This window comes from Abramis brama, assembly GCF_963993115.1.
Source record: "Abramis brama genome assembly, chromosome: 9".
NCBI classification, from domain to species: Eukaryota; Metazoa; Chordata; class Actinopteri; order Cypriniformes; family Leuciscidae; genus Abramis; species Abramis brama.
Window position 1 is genome coordinate 9,147,468 of NC_139971.1, and position 12,695 is coordinate 9,160,162.

Genomic DNA, 12,695 nt, shown 5'->3' on the forward strand with positions numbered 1-12,695 from the left:
CAGTCGAGGTCAGATGTCCGCAAGTAAAAAAATGAACACTCTGGAGAGCTGCTTTATTGTAGAAATTGAAGTTGCAATTATAATTGAAAGAGACACTGACATTTGTTTTCTCATGTTTAATTAAAAGCTGCTGTAAAGCTGCTTGCTTTGAAGCAATCTATTGTATAAAGTTCTATATAAATACGTAGCATTACTTGATAGCAGTGCAGAATTGCACAGCTCATGCAAACATATCCAGCATCTCCATGAGGTGCTCAATACTGAGGCAGGAAGGGCACTGATTATGTCCACCCATGCTATCCATCACACTAAGGCATGTATACCTTCTAACTGTATCCACATTGAGGTCAAGATGTGAGGTCAAAATGAAAGGCATATAGAATGTGTGTGTTCACAAAGTTGATATTTGCAGTCTGGCAGAAATGTGGAAGTCATCTCAAACCACTTGGCCATCCTGGGTATGCCTTTTGGAGAACAAGCCGCTTGTAAATCAGCACGTTCCGAAGAAGAAATGTTCATAAAAAGAAACGTTCATAAAACAGCTCTTTGCAGGCATGGAAAATTGCACTGTACAAGGCTTAATTTGAAGCTCTTTTCAGGTGAAAACTGCATAGAGTATCATAACTAATCAATTTCATCAACCGAAAATGAAGAAGAGATTGAGTTGACATGTTTGGGGGCTTTTATAGCTCAAGAAACATCTTGCATCACAGAGTGATGCATTAACTCTTTAATTGGCTTCTTTTTAAAATGGGAATGCAGGTATTTCCTCTAGTCACTGACAGTCTGTAATAAAAGGAAATAGATGTTATATACAGTGTCTCATCATAAATATCACTCTGTCTTAAGAAAATAAAAAAGGATTGGTCTTTCATCATAATTTACTGATAAACAGGAGACTGGCTTGTCTGTGTATTGAACAAAGACTTCTGACATCTATCTTTAAAACTGAACACATAACAGAGTCTATAGTTTAATGTAAAATTAGGTAAATGCATGGACTGTTTGAATTTTATTTCTTCATTTAATTAATCAATCAATCAGTCTCATAAAGTAGGCTTACTTTGTCAGCCCTAAATGCATTAATTGGTTGATCCTCGCCTTTAGGGAGCTCTACATCAATGGCAATGAGCTGCAATGTGGGGGTGCCATTGAGCTGCTGAGACCTGTGGCTGAAAACAGCCGAAAAATGGCCGCATCCATCACAGGTGTGTATGTGAGTTCATCAGCTCTCACCTAATTCATTCAATAGTACAGATGTATTTCGTCAGTAGTGGAATATCTGAGAAGTGAAAGGCTATATTCTGGTGATTGTCCAATTGGACGACGTCTGTTGGTGCAGTGTGAATTGGTCTTAAAAGATCAAGATAAGAATTCAAGATAAGGTTTCTGTTTTTTCTAAACCTCAGAGTTCTGCATGAGTGGGATACATACATGCAGAGTGTCATGTTATGCAATGGAATGTGTCAAGTAACTAAATTATTAGAATGATCATCATTCTTTTTTTCTCAACTTACTAGTAGACAATAAAGGGTGTAAAGTGACCTCATTTTGTGCAAAGTGATGTCATTCACTGGTTTCCTCCTTTCAGACGAGACAGAGTTGATCTCCCAAATGAGCAATACGTCTTCCAGGCAAAAGAAAGCAAAGAACAAAGGTACTACTCATTTTCTCTTCCTCAGACCAAACATAAACATATTCATACAGCTTTAAAATAATAATAAATCAAAAACCTAACTAAACTTTCTCCACATATTCACAGTTATCACTAAGAGCTCTGATGGGATCTTGGTTTTTGCACTTGTTTATGCACTGTGCACTATTATAAAATTGAATTGCATCTCTTGATAAATGGGAGGGGGTAGTGAGTCATGTCAATTTGATGGATGCCAGATTAGTCTCAGCTGTGGATGACATGTTGTTGTGGTTAGGAAAGAAGACGAAGAAGAAAAGAGGAAAAACAAAGAGCGGTCCTGGTGCTGCAGGGGGTCCGTGGCTAGAGAAGCTGCACATGTTTGATAACTCCATTGATCACTCAGGAAAGGAGGGACCAAATCAACTAACTCAATTCTTGGAGCTCCTTTGCATGTGAGTGTACATGACTCTGTATATACAGTTGAGTATATTGTTCAAAATGTCATCTGTCTTTTCTTGGCAACTGGAATTGTCAACACAGATAATGTACTTTTGACCATAAAAGATACATTTAAAATGCGTTGGCAGGCTTAACGCTACTGTAAGCAATGCTAACTTGCACCAGATAAAGCTACTGTAACATGTATGTTCTGTGTTCCCTCCTTCATTTTGTTTTTGGTTCTGTCCTGTGACCTGGGGCCTCATTTATAACCGTTGCGTACGCACAAAACAGGCCCTGAAAGAGGCGTACGCCACTTCCGACGCATGAGTTGTGATTTATAAAAACAAACTTGACGGGAAAATTTGCGCACATGCATGCAAACTCTGACCCATGCGTACGAACGTTTTGGAGATGGAGCAGTTTGGCGACACCGATGGTGAGCTGGAGTTAAATGTCTTTTTGGTCACTTTTAGACAGAAAATCTAAAGAAAATTAAACATATACAGAAAGATAATACAAATATAATTTCACTCATCAAGCCTATCACTTGAAGCAAATATCCATCCCTTCTTAAATGTCTGCGCTAGCGAGCGCGTTGGGCCGTTTAGTGAAACTGACGCAAATAACAGTTTAAATAAATAAAATAATGATTTAAACTATGTTTTACTTCTGATATAAACATTTAGATTAAATATGCCATTCAAATTAATGGAGTTAAACACTTAAACATGAAATCATTACTGAGAAGTTACAACATTTTTTATATTCAGTCAATAGAAATATTTGTTGTGGATGCAATGTTTTTTAACACTTTTCCTGTAGTGTGTTGTGTTTTAATGTTTTAACCACAGAGATAATTGCTTATCATGATAATACCAGATTGTCTGAGAAAATAGTTTCGTGCAAATAATGCCCAAGGCCTATCTGTTTCCATTAAAAATATAAATCAATTAAAAATACAATTCGGCCAGTGGGAAAGATTGAGAAAAACTTTCTCTGAAATGTATTTTACACTATTTAATTTTGTTTAAAAAACAAGGCAAGGATAGGCAACTACATGATTTTTATTAATGTAACGTGTCTTGTACCGTTAAACGTTATCACGTGGATGAATAATCATATGCAAATGATATGCAGATTAGGATCTGCATAGTAAAACTAGGTGTTGTAAGCTCCATATATGGTTATTTCGGGGTGGAGACGCATGTGCGCACAATCTTCCGCTGACTGGGATTTATAAAGTGAAATCTGCGCAGGTTCTGCCGTACGAACGGTTTTATAAGTCTGAATATTTTTTGGCGTACGCCATTTTTTGCTTTCGGGCGCACGTACACTTTTAGTAAGGATCCTACGCACAGTTTTATAAATGAGACCCCTGGTGTTCCTCTGTTTAATTAGTCATTATATTCACCTGTGTCTTTTTAATTAACTCATTAGTTAATTTTGTTTGTTCATGCTTATAAGCCTTCAGTCCTCGCTTAGTGTTTGTCGGTTCTCGTTAGTGTGTGTGACTTTCTTCTACATTTGTTCCTGTTTCCAGAATATTGTTGTTAAAGTCTATCTCCTAGTATTGTTCCTCGTCTTTGTGTGTTTCGATACCACGTTCCGTAACAGAAGAACTGACCCAAAACTGATCAGCATGGCTTCACCTGCTGTGTTGCTGCTTTGCTTGAAGCAGGAGCAGAAGAGCCTCGAGGTCCACTCATCTGGATTCCAGCGAGCCTCACGCACTATCCAGACCACTCCCTGTGCGCTTTTTATTTGGCCAGTTTGAACGAGCGCACAAATGCACGGTTTGGATCCTTGAGGATTATTCACTGAGTTCATTGAGTGGGTGTTGGTGAACTGCGGTTCAGCCTACGCCATCGGCCCCGCTGAGGATGACATCGTCACCAGCCCCACTCTGAACACACCGCCAGAGACTAGCCATCCACCACCGGCCGCGACTGGAATGATGGAGTTGCCTGTGGTCACCGCAGACCGGCCCGCCGCGATGGACGAGTCCGAACCAGAGAAGAGGTCAGAAGGAGTCATCGCCCCGGGGCCTGTACCATTGAAAAAAAGTAGTCACTGATTAGCTAAAAGTGAACTACCAAATTCAACTGAGCGCTATTTCTTACTAATTCGGTAATCGGAGTTTCTTGTTAGTAAATAGTAATTGCTATAATGTAAATTTTGCCTTACTCATTTGTTCATGTTTATTCATTCATTAATGATGGAAGAGTATTCTAAAGTGTTACCTATCTTTCTTCATTTAAGAATGTTAAGATATTTGTACTGGAAATTGGAAAACAAGACAAAAATAGAGAGTAAGAAAATCACTTTCTCGCAGGTCACGTACTTGACCTGCATGCTGCTGTCTTTACTATTGGGCTCTTAATTTGCATTAATTTGCTCTTAATTTTGCTCTTAAAATATATTTGTAATAATTACACATTTGCAATTAAGTTGCAATTTCAGCATATTTAAAGGGGTGGTATAAAGTCTTTGATGTCCCCAGAGTGTGTATGTGAAGTTTTAGCTCAAAATACCCCACAGATATTTTTATATAGCATGTAATAAAATATATAAAAGCATGTAGCATATAATGTTAAAGTTGTCACTTTTTGAGGGTGAGTGTCACGGGCAGCACACGCAAACAGGTAAGATCCAAGTGCATTTATTAGGGTAATTCGTAATCATAACGAATGGATCAGGCTGTGCAGGTGACCAGGGCGGATCAGGCTGTGCAGGCGACCAGGGCGGATCAGGCTGTGCAGGCGACCAGGGAGGAGCAGGCTGTGCAGGCGACCAGGGAGAAGCAGGCTGTGCAGGCGACCAAGAAGGAGACGACCCTTCAGGTGGCCAGGGCGGAGACGACCCTGCAGGCGGCCAGGGCGGAGACGACCCTGCAGGCGACCATGGCACAGGAACAGACACCGGCTCAGTAACAGGAACAGACACCGGCTCAGGAACAGACACCGGCTCAGGAACAGACACCGGCTCAGGAACAGACACCGTGGCAGCGGCTATCTCTGCTGAGGACTCAGGTTCAGGTGTGTCGACGGCCATCTCTGTTGAGGACTCAGCTTCAGGCGTGTCAGCGGCCATCTCTGCTGAGGGCTCAGGTGACATGGCAGCGGCCATCTCGTCCGGAGACACTGGCTTGGCCATCTTGTCCGGAGACACTGGCTCGGCGGAAACCATCTTGTCCTGAGACACTGGCTCGGCGGCGACCATCTTGTCCGGAGACACTGGCTTGGCGGCGGCCATCTTGTCCGGAGACACTGGCTCGGCGGAAACCATCTTGTCCTGAGACACTGGCTCGGCGGCGACCATCTTGTCCTGAGACACTGGCTCGGCGGCGGCCATCTTGTCCGGAGACACTGGCTCGGCGGAGACCATCTTGTCCTGAGACACTGGTTCAGTGGCGGCGGCGGCCATCTTGTCCGGAGACACTGGCTCGGCGGAGACCATCTTGTCCTGAGACACTGTTTCGGCGGAGACCATCTTGTCCTGAGACACTGTTTCGGCGGTGGCCATCTTGTCCGGAGACACTGGCTCGGCGGCGGCCATCTTGTCCGGAGACACTGGCTAGACGGACGTGACGTGAACAGTCTCTGGATCGGCAGAAGTGACGTGAACATTCTCTGGATCGGCAGACGTGACGTGAACAGTCTCTGGATCGGCAGGACTGACGTGAAGCTCTGGCTCGGCAGGACTGACGTGAAGCTCTGGCTCGGCAGGACTGACGTGAAGCTCAGGCTCGGCAGGGCTGACGTGGAGCGCAGGCTCGGCAGGGCTGACGGGGAGCGTAGGCTCGGCAGGGCTGACGTGAAGAAGCTCAGGCTCGGCAGGACTGATGGTGGACAGCTCTGGGGCGAACTCCGGGACGACAGCGGGCTGCTCGGGTACCTCCAGGATGACAGCGGGCTGCTCCGGGACGACAGCGGACTGCTCGGAAACGGCCTCCGGAACGACAGCGGGCTGCTCGGGGACGGCCTCCGGGTCTTGAGGGAAGGTGGATGCCTGCTTCCTCCTCCTCCTTTTATGATGGCAAGATGGTGGTATCGAACCCACCGCCTCTGGAGGCGCTATCATCTCCGGCAATGGCATGGCGGCCATCTTGGCACGAGACACCGGCGCAGGGTCAGCCATCCCGTCAGGAGACACAGGCATGACTGGTGTATCCCACTGGCTCCGATGATGAAGGTAGCTGGTAAACCCCCAAAAGTCCAGGATTTCCAGCCCCTTTATCTCCCACCCAGGCAATGGGTCATTCAGACAGACATTGAAGAGTTCCTTCAATGCTGCGTCGTTGTAGCCCAACCCTCTAGAGAGGGTCCAAAAAATCTGAGCCAGACAACCCACCGTCTGGCCCTGCTGGCGTAGGTCCATTAGATTTTGGACCCGTCCCCTCCTCTCCTTCTCCGTCTTAGGGGGAAGGATACGAAACCCCATAATGCTGGATCTATAATTTGATGGAGTCCTTCTGTCACGGGCAGCACACGCAAACAGGTAAGATCCAAGTGCATTTATTAGGGTAATTCGTAATCGTAAATCCAAGGGTCAAATTCCATACAAGGCAATCCGAAAACAATAAACAAACAAGAGACAAGTGTAACAGACTTCCAAAAGCAGGGTGACATACAACAAGGACTCCATGACAAGGACTGAAACAGCAAGGGTATAAATACACAGAAACTAACAAGGTGACAGGAAACAGCTGTGTGCAATGAACAATGAATATGCCAATGCCAGCCAGCAGCCATATCACCCTGTAGCCCAAGACTGGTTGCCCACTGAAGCTAAGCAGGGCTGAGCCTGGTTAGTACCTGGATGGGAGACCTCCTGAGAAAAATCAGGTTGCTGCTGGAAGAGGTGTTAGTGAGGCCAGCAGGGGGTGCTCACCCTGTGGTCTGTGTGGGTCCTAATGCCCCAGTATAGTGACGGGGACACTATACTGCCAAAAGAGCACCGTCCTTCGGATGAGACGTTAAACCGAGGTCTTGACTCTCTGTGGTCATTAAAAATCCCAGGATGTCCTTCGAAAAGAGTAGGGGTGTAACCCTGGCATCCTGGCCAAATTTGCCCCTTGGCCTCTGTCCATCATGGCCTCCTAATCATCCCCATATACTGATTGGCTTCATCACTGTCTCCTCTCCACCAGTAAGCTTGTGTGTGGTGGGCGTTCTGGCGCAATATGGCTGCCGTCGCATCATCCAAGTGGATGCTGCACATTGGTGGTGGTTGAGGAGATTCCCCATTCTATGTAAAGCGCTTTGAGGTCTCAGAAAAAGCGCTATATAAATGTAACTAATTATTATTATAATTATTATTATTATGAATAGACAGAACTGGATGATGGGAAATGTAGTGCATGAGAGAATGACACCGTGGGGAAAGGGGACCTCTAGTGGTTAACCGGGGTACACAAAACCAGACACTGTGACAGTGAGCAAAAACGCACCGTTTTTGTGTGTGTCCCTTTAAATGCAAATGAGCTGCTGCTCCCGGCACAGGGGGCGGAGCTTCAAGAGCTCGTATTCTTTTACCTCACACAGACATTCACCGGAAATTTCTAAAACTTTTAGCCTCTTATGTTCAAACCGAAGTCAGAAAGATGGAGAGACTGAAGAAGTGACGACATGTAGAAGCAACAGAACATTTCTGAATGGTTAGTTGATGAATTTATGTAGCTTATGTGTAGTTATCTTCTAGTCATTGATTAGCATATTCTGTCTTGATAATCTATAAATCGCGTTCCCGGGGGCGGGTTTATGTAAATTTTGGAGGAATGTCGTGTAGTCCCTACCAGCCGTTTGTTGTAGTCCTTAAAAAGCAATTTCTTTAAAAGCAAATATCTCTCTTTGCTTTGAACTTTAAGCGTTGTAACTTTGCAGATGCTGTTTATGCTCAAACAGCAACATTACACACTAACTAAAGTTAAAAAAGTTAAATCATATTCAACCACCCCTTTAAAATATTTTTTACTTAATATTATTGAATACACTACAGAGAAATTATAATCAAGTGTTTTACATGTGGTTTAGCATGTTTATCAACACATCAAAATAAATGTAATTCTTTAAAGCATGTCAAAAGGTTGTTAAAACAGTGATTTCTGTTTTAAGTCACATCTACATATACTAGTTTCTGGACTGATACGGATGCGTGTAATTTGTTTAATGATAAGTATGATCATAGTAGCCATTAAAAAAATAAAGCATTTCCCTTCTCACTCTCAACAAATACAATAAACATGAACAGAACATTTTCACAGTAGTCTTAAACGAGGCAAATCATGCATTACTGTTTATTAATTTTTTCCCCCTGAGGTCAGTGAACAGACTTTTGGCATTGCCATCTGAGCAGCAAAACACACTCCATTTCTGTTTTACACTAGCATCTGCAACATGTATGCAGGTCTTATTTATTTGAACGTCCATATGAACAGATTACAGCACTTTCAGCTGCACAGCAGAACCAAAATTGCAAGTTAAGTTTTGCACATCACATGCAGAACTCAGAAAACACAATCCAAATACACACCCATTGTTTGAAAAAATACGCCTGTTGAACTTGATACAAGTTCCACATGTTGTGACAGGCACACAAACAGCAGTTTCTACTCAGTAAATCTGACTGAATCCAGATGATTTAGATGAAGATGAAGTAGTTTATAGCTTCACTTTGGTGTTCTGAGTAATTACCATTTAGATTTGAGTGTGGTTCCCTTTCTCATGTAAATTGTATAATTTATGACCATTATCATATCACATCGAAAATATTCAATAACCCAAAATTTAATATATTTTTTTTTTCTGTAGGCTATAGAACAGCAGTTTGGTTGCACAGCAGAAAAGCACAATAGGAGGCTGCTGTTGTAGTTACGCTGCTACTTTACTTTCTGTACAACAGGAAGGACCAGAGAGAGGACGGAAAATGATCATGAACAACTAAACTATGATTGTTTTTGGCGCAAAACAACATTGGCTAACATTATAAGTGAAACTGATTTCTTTGGCGACTCACCAAATATTCTTAACTAATACTGGTTAAAATACCTTCTGTTGGCATTTGCAATTGAAATCGTTCAATTACTGTTTCTCAACATGTTTGTATTAATTGTTTTGTTAGATGGTAGATTTAAGTTTGGATTGGCCACAATGAGAGAATACTTTTACCATATGTCAGAACAGTTGATCCTATAACGCATCAAACTCAACTGTACATTTGTCTATAAATGTCTTTCAGTCTAATACAGTTCTCCAGTCACCTGACCGAACTGGACCTTGGTGAGAATCACATCGGAGAGGATGGTGGGAAAGTGCTTTTAGAGGCCCTGAGAGAGAGACAAACAGGTGTGAACTTTAATATGATGGAAATATGACTCTAGAGGTGACCTCATGAAAAGATTTTAGGTGACGTAGTTACATTGTACTTACTCAAATAAGTACTGAGTAATATGAACTAATTACATGTACTTAAAGATTCAGTCTGTAACTTTTGGCGCTCTAGCGCTCTGAATGCTTTTTGCGGATGAACATTGTAGCCGGAGCTACTTCTCCCTGTTTATATCTATGACGACGAGTCACACAGGTACTGGGCTACTCCGCAGCGATACGACCAGTATCAGTCTAAAATAGTCTGAATATAAACACTTATTACAGGTGTACCGTAGTGATTCGGGATAAGACAAAAACACGGTTTGGAAAATGGATTCATGATGTACTTGCTCATTATATAATTTTTGGTAGATTTTGAACACAAAAAAAGTTACGGCCTGCAGCTTTAAAGAGGTAATCGGATGCCCATTTCCCACAAGTTGGTACGATTCTTTAGGGTGTTCATGTAAAGTTTGTAATATACTTCGGTTAAAATTCCTCAATGGTTGTGTAAAACAACACCCTTTTTACCTCCTCAAAAACAGCTTTGTTCACAGTGACCTTTTTGGTGCATGTCTCTTTAAATGATAATGAGCAACTGCCCACCCCCCTCTTCCATGGGGGTGTTGAATGGCTGAGGGCAGAAATATGCTAATACGGGACAGTCCGTCAGCGGTCGTGGGCGGAGCATGAGCATTATGACATCATAGTGCTCAGAAAATCCAAATGCTTGATTATTGAGAGTGTTTAGACTTTTTGAGGATTAATAAAAAAAGAGTGAATGGATTTTTCTCATTGTACAGTGGTTGTGTCCACACACTGCAAAGACACAATTATATGCAAACACCATATAAAAGTGAATTTTGCATCCGATGACCCCTTTAATATTGAGTTATGGTTAGGGTTTGGTTTAGAGTTAATTGTAATTATGCATAATTGTATCTGTTGGCATTCCTATTATTATTATTATTATTATTATTATTATTATTATTATTATTATTCCGTTTCTTCTTCCGCTCTTGAGTCTCTGGTAGCCCATAGAACCATATGGTTAAAAGTTGTTAGATTTTGCACACAGATAGAGGTCAGTCCAAACATTCACCATCGCAAATTTGGAGTCTCTAAAGCACATTGAGATTTTGGCCACAATTTGGCCGTCTGAGACAAATTTTTCAAATCCTAAAAGATTCCTCTGATCCTAGGCTAAAATCTGAAGTCTTTGACCGCGTTATTAGTTTGAAATGTTCACCGACAGCCGATTAATGACCGTTGCGATCAGACGAAATTCTGACGTGTCAGAAGATTTGCCTCACAGTCCTGCAAGTGTGACTAGACAAGCCATGACCAAAATTAACGTTAGAGATTTCTTTGCATCCACCATTTCAATCCTGCGTGTAATGCAGCTCACATCACCGCACGCGTCACTGATTGATGATGTAAAACTTCCGTCAAGTTTTCTTGTGTCCGTCCGTTTTTAACGCGTCTTGACTGTCGTACAGTCTAACATTAATGACAACTGAGATCTTACAACGATTATCATGTTCGTACAGTCTGGCAAGCAACAATTAAAGGACAATTATAAATTGCACCGGCTTAACTCATTCACTTTAGCAACACCAGCTGTCCAAAGTTGCACTCATGTTTATGCCAGTAACTTTTGAACCGTAATAACTTTTGAACCAAGAGCTAGAGACAAAAAAAGTTTCCTCTGATTCATTGTGTCTAGTGAATAACATGACCTGAACATATTCAATTCGTGAATTCTGGAGATGCCGTTTTTAAAAAGTAAATAGGCCTAGGCCTACTAATTATTTTATCTTCTTTCTCATCACTTCCCAGAATGTTCTCAGATATTTCCCTAACATCTGGTAACATTTCCCTAACTTAAAGTAACAATAATAGAATATATTAATAATGTATATATAATAATGTTCTCAAAACGTTAGCACAAAAACATTGTCTATATACATCATTCATGGAATGTTCGTCAAACATTTTTTAAATGTTAGTTTGTTTCAGAGAACATTCAAAAGTAACATTCTTGTAATACTTGCTAAATGAAATGTTCCCTTAATGTTCACATAATCCAGAGAGCATTCAGAAATAATGTTTTCATAGTCTTAGAACATATTTTTGTTAGCTGGGTTCTTTCTCATGAGTGCTACATTGGAGAGGAAAGCTATTGCAAATGAATGACTTCAATTTAGGTCTGTTCCTCACACAAACTGGCTTTTATGGATTGAGAAGCCTTGATAAAAGTCTGGATATGTGCTGGTAGTGGATGACAGTTTGGTAAAATGAGATTGTTAATCATTTTCCCATCTCCTTGACAGCTAAACCATCTCCAATTAAAATCCAAGTTTCAACACGCATGTCCACAGAAACATTCAGTGCCATTTTGAAAAGCGCAAAGGAACTCAAATCTGGGAAAAAGAGAAGAAAGACAAAGGTGTGGTAAGATATTGTGATGCTGAAAAATGTACAGTGGCCCTAAAAAGGATTTGGTAATGCCTGTATAAATGTGTAAACAAATGATGCTAGAGCTATCTAAAGGTAGATCTCTTTATTTTTGCAACACTTTTTTAGTCATAAGGCTTCAAATAATTTTTGGGGACTCTGTAGTTGCTTGAAATGTCATATAAAATGTAAATGAATTCATGAAGAATAAATATCTGTAATAACTGTTTTATTTGATCATTTCTAGGGAAAAACAAAGTAATGCATCTGTCTGGAGGATATTGAAAGTATGTTACTGGTTTACACAAGAATGTTTTTTCAAACTATTTCACCATGTTTTCAGTTTGTCGCCATAGTTTTTTTGGGAATCATCCTCTTTTAAGTCTGAACTGTGTTCGAATGCATTACCAAATTATTGCATTACCAAATGTGAGCGCACAACAGACTCATGGATTATGAAGCATGTATTTGTCAGTGGTGCATAGGGGTTCGGGATGGGATCTTATTTTTTTGTCACTATTGGGAGCTCAAAATAATATAAGGATGTTTGTTCTTCTTTAGTGCTTCTTCCGTTTCCTTCTCCTTTCTCATCTTTGCTGACAAAATGTGAGGCCTTGTTTGTGGTTCACACAAACCCCCCCCCCCCCCCCCCCCCCCCCCGGAACAGTCTAATACATGCAATGTATATTTTTTACAGAATAATGTGGAAAAAGTTGTAAGCATTTATTTGTGTGTTTCTGTGCGTGTCTGCCCGTCATGTGGAGAGCAGAGCAGACTCGTGGATGTTTTTTCTG

General features: G+C 41.5%; 1 protein-coding gene across 1 annotated transcript; it reads left to right on the forward strand.

The window, feature by feature from the left end:
* Positions 1-1,010: 1,010 nt before the first annotated feature.
* LOC311089195 (uncharacterized protein) lies at positions 1,011-12,534 on the forward strand. The gene is made up of 6 exons (XM_084123699.1): positions 1,011-1,208; positions 1,592-1,657; positions 1,932-2,088; positions 9,314-9,420; positions 11,778-11,893; positions 12,149-12,534. The coding sequence occupies exons 1-6, from the start codon at positions 1,190-1,192 to the stop codon at positions 12,161-12,163; spliced, it is 480 nt and encodes a 159-aa protein (XP_083979825.1). The 5' UTR covers positions 1,011-1,189; the 3' UTR covers positions 12,164-12,534.
* The last annotated feature ends 161 nt before the right edge of the window (positions 12,535-12,695 follow it).

What these genes read in the sequence shown, in the direction of transcription:
- LOC311089195 (XM_084123699.1), top strand. An exon ending in TTCTTGGAGCTCCTTTGCAT is followed by an intron (nt 2,089 to 9,313) that starts GTGAGTGTACAT and finishes AATGTCTTTCAG; the next exon opens with TCTAATACAGTTCTCCAGTC. An exon ending in CCTGAGAGAGAGACAAACAG is followed by an intron (nt 9,421 to 11,777) that starts GTGTGAACTTTA and finishes TCTCCTTGACAG; the next exon opens with CTAAACCATCTCCAATTAAA.